Here is a 12653-nt window from a genome sequence, read left to right as displayed (position 1 = left end):
TTTTCAATGCAAGAAATACAAGGTGAAAACGGTTCTTGATTTGGACGCAGGGTTAAAGAGATAAAATATTTTAAAAAATCATGAAGGAAGAAGCACAAAACTCTCAGGATGCTTGTTGCACAAGTAGCACGCACCTTGTCATCCTGAGGAGTGTGAGTGACTTTGGCAAGGGGTACCCTTAACTAGTGAGTTCGCCATGAGAGCGGACATTTTTTCTGCGCGGGAGCACCTCAGCTCGCCACGAAACGCCCAATACCACCAGGTGTCACATGTTGGGAGATTTCCGCGCTGGGAAGTTTTTTGGATTATTTTTCTTTTCATGTTTTTGTTATGATTTTTTTCCTTTTTTATCTACTATAGTTATGCTTGTGTGTGAAGTATAATTGTGCTTCCCACAAAAAGAAAAGCATAGATGTGCTTCTCGCATGTAAAACACACCTCTGCTTTCAAAAAAGTGAAACACAATTGTTCTTCTTGTATGAAAAGCACAACCGTGCTTCCAAAAAAAGTGAAGCACACTTTAGTACAACTAGAAGCATTGTTTATTACAGATTTGGAGCACATATTTCGTCCGAGGAAAAGTTCATCAAAAGATAATATTACGGATCTTATGTGGCGCTAAAACTTTGTCATATATCAAACCCTGGTTACACAATTTGCAGGAAGTTTTATTTATTTATTATATATTCCATTCATATTCAAGTAAGACAAATATGACATATTTGACAAGGAAGCGAGTCCCTCCATTTATTTAAAAAAAATGTTCACTATAGTTTTTGTATTAAATAAATGCATAAACCGGAAAAAAAGAGCGTAAAAAAGAAGAGAACATGGTAAAGTGGACTGGCAAAAAATAGTAAAGAAAAAAACAAAGTCAAAAATGAAGGAAAAAACAAAGAAATAAAGTACTCGGAAACCTCTAAAACTGGCCCAATCGCTAGCCCTATGCATCAAATAAGGTTTTCTCCGCGAATCCACCCACCTAGCCGATCTGGGTCAACCGGCGATCAAAGGGTGAGCGAAATCACTAATTGTGGAGTACTCATTGCAAAGATCACTCCCACCTTCCCAGGTTGTGACAAGTGGCGCGCTACATGTGCGCCATTTGTTGCAACCTGTGAGTTTTCCTTTTTTTCGTAGATCCGTTTATTCAAAACGTTTTTATCTCTTAAACCGTGCGTCCAAATCTCGAACCGTTTTCATCGTTGGATTTCTTGCGTTGAGATCTTCAAAACTAGATCCCATGTTGATAGGTTTTGGAGAACTTGAAAAAAACCGAATGAAAAAACCGAACCGGGAGCACGGGTTTTTCCCTTTTTCGAAAGAGGCACGCCCATGCCTCTCGCGAAATCACAACCGTGCCTCTCACGGAAGCAAAATCATGCCTCTCACGGAAGGAAAAAAAAAGAAAAAAACACATTTTTTCCCTTGTTCGAGGAGGCACAGCCGTGCCTCTCGCGAAAGCACAACCATGCATCTCGCGGAAGCAAAACCGTGCCTCTCACGGAAGAAAAAAAACGTATTTTACGTTTCCGAGAGGCACGGCCGTGCCTCTCGCGAAAACACAACCGTGCCTCTCGTGGAAGCAAAACCGTGCCTCTCACTAAAGAAAAAAACAGAAAACGCGTTTTATTTTCGTTTCTGAGAGGCACGGCCGTGACTCTCTCGGAAACAGAACCGTGCCTCTCGCGGAAATAGAACCATGCCTCTCGCGGAAGAAAAAAAAAAGAAAATGCGTTATTTTTTTCCTTTTTGAGAGGCACGGCTGTGACTCTCGCGAAAGCAAAACCGTGCTTCTCCCGGAAAAAAGGAAAAGAAAACGCATTTTCTCGCGTAAAAAAATATTTTTTTGATAATTTTTTTGTTCCAAAAGCTAAGGAAGACCAGTGAAAAACCGAAACATCGAAAAAACCTGAAAAAAAACCATATAAAAGGCCGAAAACACGTGCGGGAAAATAAATAAAAAATAAATTCCGGAGGGAGCACCCAGAGCGCGACACATGGCGGGCAACTGAAAGCTCACCAAGGGACGCTGATCGTTGTGAGGCTCGCGAAGGAGCGCTCGTTAATTTCTATGTCTCGCTTCTACCGAGACAAAAGAACACGTCACGTCAAGGCAGCTTCAAATGGGCCGGCCCTGTTAATGCAGATCTGATTGGTATTATTAGTTCTCGCCGTTTATAAATTACAAAAACCTTAATGTGCATAATTTTCTAAAATGTTCACCACAAATTTGGAAATGTTAACATGGTGTAAAAATTCATCTAGTGCAGTTAAAAAAATGTTTATACTACTAAAGAAAACGTTCCCGATGTTAAAAACGTTCACGCATTTCAAAAACATCTACATGACGTTTTTGAGAAAAGTTATACAATGTAAAGAAAAATTAGTGTAATTTAGAAAATGTTTTGTAGCATTAAAAATGTAGCTTAGATTTTATAAAATTTAATCATGTATTTGGAAAAAATTCTTAAAAGAGTACTAATTATTTCTTTATTTGGATACCAAAAATGTACAATATGTATGAATAAAGATTGGCATGAAAACATTTGTTTAAAAAATGTTGATCTTGTATTTAAATTTTTAATGCTTTTTAAAAAACATTTGTGAATATACAAAAAAACTGCAATGTGTACGAAAAATATAGACATGTGTTAACAAAAGAGAAACCGAAGATAAAGAGAAAATAAAAAACCCGAAGAAGCCAGAGAAGACTAAGACAACCGCTGCAAACAGTGAGAAAACCGAAATGAAAATCTAGAAGTGAAGAACTCATGCCGTAACTAGCGCGTTTGCCGAGACAGAGCTCCATCTCGCAACCGGCGAGAAATAGCTCCCATGTGCTATCAAACCCCTAAAGCATGTGCAGTATATACGCTCATACTGAGGCTGGTCGTAATGGAAGTATCATAAGCGGTATCATGCATGCCAACTGGACCTTTTGGATGATGTGACACACAATTAAATGAGGAAAAAGAGGGTGTGGTATCATATTATGATACCGTATCATATTAAATGTTGTATTACTTTGTATTATGCATGGCAATTAATAAGGCAAATTAAGATATTAACTTATGATACCATACATTACGAAGTTAGTATCACATGATACTCTTCATTACAACCACCCGAAGGAGAGGTGAAAAATACTTGCGGATGCGCAGCACATTTACAGCCTCCCCTCCTCAGCGGTGCCAAGACGAGAGGAAGTCAACGGTTACAACTGTGACCACTCCCTGGTCACCACCGTCATCAGTCACCTACGCACATGTTTGCGAGGCCAAACGGTGGCCGGCTACTGAGAAGTAGAACCGGGCGCGCCCAGCACTCGGAGCGCCAGCTCGGAGTAGCTGCCGCGGCGGAGCTCGAGCTCGCAGGCGTCGCCCTCCCGCAGGCCGTTCTCCGCGCGCACGTCGGCCCACCCGGCCACGAAGCCACTGAAGGTCGGGGTGCACAGGTAGAGCGCCGGCCAGTGCCGCCCGCCAGGGTCCTCCAGCACCACCACCTTCCGCCCCTGCTTCTTCCTCCCCGGCAGCACCGGCATCCGGCAAGGGAGCTCCTGCATGAAAAACAACTCTGATCTAAGGTGATGGCATCCTCCGACCATTTCGTGATACTAGATCGTTATATGAGCCGGCTCACCAGCCACGTTTGGTCAGCCGGGGGCGCCGCGACGCGGAGCTTTCTGCTGCTTGGCCTCGGACTCGCGCTCTCATGGTTCCCTGCATCTTCCTTGGCGCTCGTCAGAAACCCGTCTCATGCAATCCGTTTCCGAGTGCATACGGGGCTGCCAAAAAATGGCAGCAGCAAGTCGTACCTGCAGGTTGCATACGGCGTTTTTGCCTGCGCTCGCCACGTTCACCAGGCTTTGAGCCACCAGAAATAATCTCTGCAGCAGCCCATCCTGTACATTCTTGAATCTGCAGGTCCTCGTCTTGCTCCGCGGACGAATCTTCTACTAGAACAATTGCTGAATATGCATGGTCTATCAAAAACATACTACGTACAATATACGAAGAGAAAGACTGCAAAAGTATTAAAGGAACTCGCCTTCTTTCGTGTCAACCTGGTTGCCCTCGGAAGGGAACTCCATCAACTTATAATCTGTATCCTTCTTGCAATTGCCGGTTGCGCACTCACTGGAAGGCGCTGCTGCATCAATACGAGGAGAGGGCTTTTCCTCTCTAATTTCTGACAACGCGTTGCTGGGCAAGGCCGTCATGTCCATGTCAAGCACTGGAGCATTAGTATATGTGCTTGTTATTACCCGTGCATCAGCCATCTGTTTATTTTTCAGGCCTGCTGATTTCTCTCCATGACAGAGGCCAACTCCCACGGAAGAGTCACAGTTCCGAGAGCCGATCATCTCGGCGCAGCTGAAACCGGAGGTTTCGCCGTGGGTAACGGGCGCTTCCATACCAATACCATTGTCCACAGGAAATGCTCCTGGTTCTTCTGGAATACAGAGATCAGTTTCGAATTCGTATGCATCGGCTGTCAGAAATATGTCGTCGGTGATCTCATCGTCGAGATCCATCATGGCCAAAGGTGTTGTCGGTTCTGCATAAGTCCCAAAGTCAGAGCCCCCACAGTTCGCAGCTTGAGTGTTTGCTGTGCTTATCAGCACCATGTGATCTTGATCTTGATCTTGATCTCCGCGAGCTCTATCCTGATCACCATCTAACAGATCACAAGCACGCTGCTTCTTTTTACTGCTTTTCTTATCTTTATCCTCGCTGCTCTTCTTGCTTGCTTTCGCCGTGCGATCGCCGTCGGAGCTCGCCTTCTCCCCGGGCTTCTTCCTCTTCTTGCTCTGCCTCTTGTTCTTCTCGCACAGATGCAGCCTTTCACATGCGGACTTAGCGAAGATCTGGACGGCGAAGACTGACCTGGAGATGTGCCGGAACACCAGGAACTCGCCGACGGCGACGGTGTGGTCCAGCACAAAGTTCCTCCATCCGTGCCCGAAGGACAGGCGGCCGTCGCGCGCGCACAGGTACACCCGCCAGCGGAGCCCGAAGGCGTCTTCGAGGTAGACGTTGGTGTCCGCCAGCTCCGGGATGTTCTTGGCAAATCGGGGCGGTACGTCCTGCATGCACCGGTAGACCCCCGGTGAAGAATCTCTGCACCATTGCAGTGTACATATCTGGTTGTGAAGGGAAAATGGGAATGCGGATTCGCACCAGTTTTTCGGAGAAGGAGCCCGTCATGACCTTGAAGAAGGACGTCAGGGCGGCGGCCGGGGCCGGGGGAGCCTTGCCGGAGGAGGAAGCGGCGGCGCGGCCGTGAACTCGGGAGCATCGCCTCGTGCAGTCCACGCAGGCACGCTTCCGTTGTGGGTCGGAGACGCCCTGCTTCCTCGCCTTCTTCTTCACCTTCCCGGACGGGGACGGCTCCTCCTCGTGGCCGCCGCCGCCGATCTTCTTGGCGCCTCCCTCTTCCAGGCCCTGGCGCTGAGCCGTACCATCTTCTTCCTGCTCTTTCTTGATCACTTCCATCATCTCCGCCATGACTACTGTTGGCTGCTGTTATGCGCGTGACATGCGACCAGGATGGATCGCGGAAGGACGCTGGAATTGAGACGAATAAACCCAGAAGACAGCAAGAGACGAGGTGAAAGGCGATTCTTTCGCAGCAAGCATGCATCCACCTGGCTCGCGCTCCGGGAAGTGAGACCTGGATGGTCCTCGTTGGCGTCTCACGCCGATGCCCTGATGCTCTCTCGTGAGTGACCAGTTACTAATCGCCCTGGAAAACGGACACGATCACACCAGTGATACCTTCTTTTTTTCTCGAACCATGCAGCCTGTGTTTTCTTGGCGGATACTCCATCCGTTCCTAAATATTTGTCTCTTTTACAGATTTCAAATGGACTATCACATATGGATGTATACAAACATATTTTAAAGTGTAGATTCACTCATTTTGCTTCGTATGTAGTCATTTGTTAAAATCTCTAAAAAGACAAATATTTAGAAACGGAGGGAGTATAATAGAACTTGTACTGGAAGTTGTCGCGCGCTTTGCCACCGTTGTTCGTCATGAGCCTATTTGTTTTCCTTTTTATGTGAGAAACTTTCTTTCTTTTCGAGAAACTTTCAATCTATTTATCTTCAATCATGTCACTACAAAGAACAACAGAGGTAATAAAAATTACAACCATGTCCGTGCACCAATGGGTGTAACAAAGGCTGGTCATAATGGAAGTAACTTAGCTAGTAACATAACACACCCCAATGCAAATTTGCTTTATGTGACAAGCAGTTATGAGCCTAATGGGAGTAATTTAGCTAGTAACATAACACACCCCAATGCAAATTTGCTCATGTGACAAGCAGTTAATGAGGAGAGAGGTGCTTAGAGTAACATAATATGTTACAGTAACATAAGCGCTTCCCAAGAATAAATGAGTCTACAAGATAATAAATGCAATCATCTATGATACTACATCTATGTTACTTTGTACTATCGAAATAGTAACATAGACAAGTGTCATATGCATGACACTAGTCTAAATTACTTCCCACTATGACTAGCCATATGACCAGCCTTAGATTGACTTTGTACCGAGCAATATTTCCTACCTATTCCGTCCTTGCAGAAAAGGTGTTACCTCTATGTGTTTGGAACCAATGTTCATTCTTTCATCAGTAATTCCGAGTACTGTAATTCTCTTAGGTCTTCCAACATTGATGTGGCCGTTCAAGTTTTTTTGAATTGGTTCGGTAGTTCTACTAGTGCTTTCAATCCTCGGTTACTTTTTTTAGTAGGGCAGTCCGGTGCACGTAGCTGCCGCTTGTACAGGGTCCGGAGAAGGGTCCGACTATTTTGGGTCTATAGTACGTGTTGAAATATGAGGGTGGACCTAGGGCCCATCTAACAATATCAGAAAATCTACAAGAGCACATGTGGGTTGTATGGCACTAGGTGTGGTAGAAAGTTTAGAGGGTGTTTGTTTCCAGGGACTTATTGGTTTAGGGACTTAAAAAAGTCCCTATAAGTCCCATCTAAACCAAACAGGAGGGGCTTATAGGGACTAAAAGTGGGCATTTGGGACTTATGAAATAAGACTCTCAAGGAGAGTCTTATAGGGACTTATAAGTCCCCGGAACCAAACAGATAAGGACTTTTTAGGGACTTGGGACTTATAAGTTGGGACTAAAAAAAGTCCTAGGACTTATGAACCAAACAAGGCCTTAGTCCCATACCACTAGTTGAAAAGGAGTTAGACCTCCTTATAAGAGATTCTCTTCCACATGCTATTGAAACGTGCAAAGAGACGTGGTTCCTGCGCGCTCCTCCTCCGCCGCCCGCCGCGGGTTGCGGCAATGAGCCGAGCCGAGGTCACACCTATGCACTTATTTCTGAGACGTCGGATCTTGGGCTGTTACCGACCCGGACGTGGGTCCAGCCCATGCAGACGTGCCTATATATTGGAGGCGCATGCCAACCCTAGCCGTCATGAGAGTCAGATCACATCTATGCCTCCACGTCCATCGTTCCTTTGCTGCTGCCGCTGGTGATCCCAACCCGTCCACCGCGTACACGGTTGACGGGAGAGCAGGCCTCCGAAACCCCGCCTCTCTGGATTCTGTACAGGAGAGGGATGATTAGGTTTTTGGGGAGCGTCTCCTATGCGACTGGTCGTCGCCGTTCGTTCACGTCTGTTGCATCGTCTACACTTGCGTCGTCTTCATCGTCACCATGTCCACCGCCAACGAAGCCGACCGTGCCGCCACCGAGAAGCTCAAAGCCGAGAAGAAGGCCACGAAGAACGATGTTGCTGCCGCCGCCGCCGCCGCCGCGGCCTCTGCTTGGCTGATCGGAGGGTATAACATGTTTATCCCTCTCCTATTTATTTCTGTCTTAGCAGTACTAGCTATGTGCGTAGATGTTTCTACCATACGCGTAGTACATGCTAGTCTGATTCGTAATCAGTATGTCAACAATTTTGTCAATGCCATGATCGTGATTATTTCCTAGATTAATTTAATGAAAAATGTCTATTTACTCAGCAGTACGCATCATTTCCCTACATTTCTGCAAGAGGTTGTTTCTAGAGTCACTTTTTTCGTAACATTCAGATTTTTGGGTCTTCTCTATATATTTTCAACCGTACCCCTTTCTTGTTCGCAACCATCTCAAACCAGGCTATCAAAGAATCAAATAAGTAAATATGAAATCTCCAAACACTTCTTTTTTATTTTTCTTGTATCGGATCCTCTCCTTCTCTATGTGGTAGATGGGTTGAGTGGTGTGGAATGAGATGTGGTGGTGTGGAGTGGAATGAGTAAATGGGGCGGTTCTAATGAATGAGGTGAGAATCCCCCTTTCTTCCCTACACCTCAAGTTCATCTCTTTCACCACAATCCGATCCTTATGAGTGGGTGTTTCCATGGATTCTTGAGAGAAGCTTAGCTTGGAGTTTTTTCAAGGAGTTACTATCAAATGACACTACTTTAGCCATTATTTTTGGATGATGAGTGCATCCTAGGCGACCAGGAGTCACTTGTGATCCTATCAAGTTGTACGTGTGAAGGACGCAAGAGTTAGTATGGGCCCGAAGATTGCCTGCTTTAGCAAAATCTACCCTTAGTGGGGCTTATAAGTACAAACCATGATGGAATAGGTTGGTTGTACTTCGTGGGCCGCTTGGTGGGCGTCGCAACTGGTATTCATCCAGTCCAGAACCACTTTGTTCAAAGCATCCATCAACGTAGACGTAGGATATCGTCAATTATTCAAACCGTCGAAAAAATTCTCGTGTCACAAGTGTTTGCATTCTCTTAATTATACCTCTTTATTACTTGCAAGTTTGTTACTTTTCCACTGCTTATTACTCTTGATTTCTTGCTTGTTAAGAAATTGTGGTTGTCTAGTCTATGTTGCCTTAAGCTACTGTCAATCTAAAATTGGTAGTTGCGTTATTTTTCAAAGGACTTTTCACCCCCTCTGCTCCTTCAACAGCTAATCAAAATCTGTCAAAGTACTATGATTCTTTTGACTTAGTACAGTAGTTCTATTATTAGCATTAAAGACAGAACATGTAAGTTATTGGTGTAATAATAATTTGGCGTCGTATCCTATGAATCCAGCCATATTTGTGCATCCCTGCATCCGCTCTTCATCAGCCGTTTGATCGAGATCTTCTGTCTGCTGTGCGTCCGCTCTCCTTTTTGCACAAAAACGCCCGCAGCTAGCTAAGTCGCCCTGTAAATTTTCTAAAAAAATCCTCAGCTGATGGCAGGCCTCCTAGTTCACTACTCCCAGTCGTTTCTCTCCCAATCCCTAATCACGTTGCAACCTGTGCATCCACACCGGCGGCCATGGGACACGACGGAATGCATCTACCAACAAATCCTCCTCGTACGATACGCCGCAACCGATCACTATGGCGGCTACTGCTGCCAGGGATGGTGAATCTGCTTCCACAACAATCGAGATCAACATGTTCATCGTCCTTCCTCCATAAATCAAGAGGCAACCCTGCGCTTTGCCTAATTGCCTTGGCATAGTAGTTGTGAGCAAACCCATCATAAAATTCCCTGATATGGGCGAGGACAATCTTCAGGCCAGCTCCATAGTGATCTGTTATTGCGCTATTGGTATCCTTGCTATCTGCCGCAAGCAATTTCCAGTTCTGAACACAAGCATTTTCTGGTCCATTTGTTATGGGAATCTTCAGTATGAGCAATTGCAGGATGTTCTTGTTCTTTTGCTGCAGCTATGTAATGCTTGGTTTCAGTTGCCATCTCTTCTTGACCTGCTATTATTATTGCAGAAGGAGGCAATGTGCAGACCGTATCCCCACCCGTCAGTCACAAGGATGATTACTTACTAGGAAATGGGTTTTGACTTATGTCCTCAATTATATTATCCACAGCTACAAATGTTGACAACAAGTGATGAGGTAGTAACAGGTCATGAATTAGCATGGTTCACTTGCACTATTGAAACATTTGGTCCGGATTCCTCTGCTTTTGTGCTGCTACTCATGGGATCTCAACTGAACAATACTTGCACGAGAGACCAATGGAAGTTTGCCTGGTTTTTGAATCACACAATTCTGTTGTGCGCTCCTGGAAGGATCTTTCCTTGGGTTTCTCACAAATGTCAGTGGCGCTTGCACCTTCTGTCTGAATGATCTGCAGCTGTGATAATAGAGTGTTCTGCTGATGCTCACATGTCGCTTTGGGAGTATGTGGAGCATGAGATCTTGCACCTTCTGTCTGATTGTTGTGCAGCTGTCTGAATGCTCACTCCTAGAATCTAGTAGCTGGATCCTAACACTACAGAACATGAACATGAACATCTCGCTTTCGGACGACTTATAATGTTCATGCATGTGCAGCTAGGGAATTGGGAAATAGTTCGCAAGCTCAATTTTGATTCTTGTATGTACTGAATTCTTGTAATGAATGAGAATATGTCTTTTGTCAAACTGTCTTTTTCTTATTTTCTTTAACCAGTTGCAAGTTAAATGGAGCGTACCAACTAGCAGGAGCACCATAATAAATTATGTTCTCATAAACCTGAATGTGCTTTCATTCTGTTATACCAAGGAGCAACTGCTATCACACAGGAGAAATTCATGTCCAAGAAACTTAGCCAGACTGTGAGCTCATCTGTTTATTCTGTTGTATAAGCAGTGTTCAGTTCAACCACTCATCAGCTAATTGGGATGTTAGCTGATTAGTAGTAGAAGTAGGATGTACTGGGTGTAAGCATGTGGTCGCAGCATACAAGACTTGTGAACCAAATTGCGGTATGAATTATGCAAGAAACAATTCCTGCCAAGATTCATTTATCCTGTGACTTCTAGCTCAGGCAACCAGCAGATGTTCTGCCCAGTTGCTCCCTCTCTCAATTTTCTCAAAGACAAATTCAAAGAACTGCAATTCACCTTTTCTGAATTTTACATTCAGCAACACACATTACTCTAGTTCTGAAGCTCGATTGCCACATCCCAACAAGATAAATTGTTGTTGGAATCGGCAAGAGGAGTTCATCTAAAAAGAACTACTCCTAGCTACATAGTCGCAGTACTGGTCATCTAATAAACAACGGGGGGTGTGGTCGCCGCCGACTCAGGACATGGTGGTTGTGGTCGCGGCCGTCGTTGGGATGTGGTGGTTGTGGTCGGCACCGTCATCGGGACGTGGTGGTTGTGGCCAGAGTCGGAGTGTCATGGTCGCATACTGCTGTCTTCATCACCGGCGGTCGCCGCTGGGATGCGGCCGCCGCCTACGCAGATCACTGTTCACGCTTCATTGCGTGCTCCGTCTAAGGCTTCCGTCCATGGTTGATGTTGTGAATGTGATGGCCATCCACACGGTCGTCGCAGGTTGCCGTCCCCGTCATGGCACTCCGTGATGGCGGCCGGTGGGATTGGGGATTGGAGGGATGAAGAGATTTTGGGAGAGATGACCTTGGCTTGGGAGGAGGGGGTGATTGCAAAGTTCACAGGGCGAATTAGCTGGTTGCGGGCATTTTGGTGCAAAAAGGAGGGCGGACACACAGTAGACGGAAGATTTCGATCAAACGGCTTATAAAGAGCGGATGCAGGGATGCACAAATATGGCTGGATTCATAGGATACGACGCCTAATAATTTTAGTACTTAAAAATCAGTAATACGAATATAAGAGTTAGTACTATATGATTAATTTATACACTAAACATGAGTACTGCAATCATATAAGTTAGTATATAATACTAATTTTGTTGTTGCCAAACGGCAACCCTAGCTACCTCTCCCTCTCCTCACTCGCTCGAACAAGAAAGAAGGAAGGAGATGAACAGTGCACATAAGATTTTTCGGCCGGCGCACGAACGCCGCCACGGGTGCACGAACGCTCCAATCCTTTTCTTCTTTACAGTGGCTACATGGCTACACTCGGCTCACCCACAAGCAGTACACAGGGGCTTCTTTTATACCCGACTCGCTAAGCAACTAACTCCAACAGCCCCTCATGCACACATACGCATGAGCTCCTCAAGACCCGGCCTCCTCTCGTCGTGAGCCATCTACTCTTCCGCAAGAGCCGCACATCGTCCGAGCTTGCCGCTGGATCACGCCCAACGCTCCCGCGATCAACGCCTGTGACTAACCTGCACATGCACGTCCACTAACAAACTCTGTGCATGCTAACTTCTAACTACACGCACACAACGCACGCACACTGCCCATGCATAGCCGGACTATGCCCATACACCACTCGGACTATGCCTAGACACACACACACGCACGTAACGTGGTTTACTCCAACATACTCCCCCTAAACCACGATTTCGCCGTGCCGGAGGCGTGGCAGCGATGGCGGCGCTCGCCGGCAGCTACGCGACGGAGCTCCGGGCCGTGTGTCGGCCCATGGAGGTAGTCGGCGCTGTGGCTGTCATGGCGCGTGGCGGAGGCGGCGGGCGGTGACATCGTACGTGCGGCGACCGCGGAGGCTGCCGAGGCGCTGCGTGGTGGCGCGACGGCGCAGCACGGCGTGGCGGCGTGGAGGCACTGCATGGCGGCATGGAGGCCGCGGCGGTGCAGGGCAATAAGCCGCGGCGGCGAGCCAGGCGCGACCGGTGCGTGTTATGGGTGCGCACTGGACGCGTCGGGCGCGTCGGGACCGCGGCTGCGCGGTGAGCGCACTGGTGTGG

The 12653-nt window shown here is 46.6% G+C and overlaps 1 protein-coding gene across 2 annotated transcripts; it reads right to left on the bottom strand.

The window, feature by feature from the left end:
- Nucleotides 1-3059: 3059 nt before the first annotated feature.
- Nucleotides 3060-5740, bottom strand: LOC123075088 (B3 domain-containing protein Os01g0905400-like). 2 transcript variants are annotated; one of them, XR_006436096.1, is made up of 4 exons: nt 5184-5740; nt 3818-5089; nt 3643-3722; nt 3060-3559 (listed from the first exon to the last, which is right to left on the bottom strand). XR_006436096.1 is itself a non-coding variant. In XM_044497767.1 (4 exons), exons 1-4 carry the CDS (start codon nt 5508-5510, stop codon nt 3296-3298), a joined length of 1686 nt encoding a protein of 561 aa, XP_044353702.1. In that variant the 5' UTR covers nt 5511-5740; the 3' UTR covers nt 3060-3295. The 2 variants fall into 2 exon arrangements, 1 of the variants encoding a protein (XP_044353702.1); XM_044497767.1 differs by lacking the exon at nt 3643-3722 and having other exon boundaries at nt 3818-3889; nt 4067-5089.
- Between the last annotated feature and the right edge of the window lie 6913 nt (nt 5741-12653).

Source organism: Triticum aestivum, chromosome 3D, assembly GCF_018294505.1.
Source record: "Triticum aestivum cultivar Chinese Spring chromosome 3D, IWGSC CS RefSeq v2.1, whole genome shotgun sequence".
NCBI lineage: Eukaryota > Viridiplantae > Streptophyta > Magnoliopsida > Poales > Poaceae > Triticum > Triticum aestivum.
This window is presented reverse-complemented; position numbering and strand designations above follow the sequence as displayed.

Coding starts and splice junctions, on each gene's coding strand:
- LOC123075088 (XM_044497767.1), bottom strand. CDS start 5,510: ATGGCGGAGATGATGGAAGTGATCAAGAAAGAGCAGGAAGAAGATGGT. Junction 3,890..4,066: donor TCCCTTCCGAGGGCAACCAG/GTTGACACGAAA, acceptor GGGCTGCTGCAG/AGATTATTTCTGGTGGCTCA. Junction 3,560..3,817: donor ACGCCGTATGCAACCTGCAG/GTACGACTTGCT, acceptor TTTTTCATGCAG/GAGCTCCCTTGCCGGATGCC.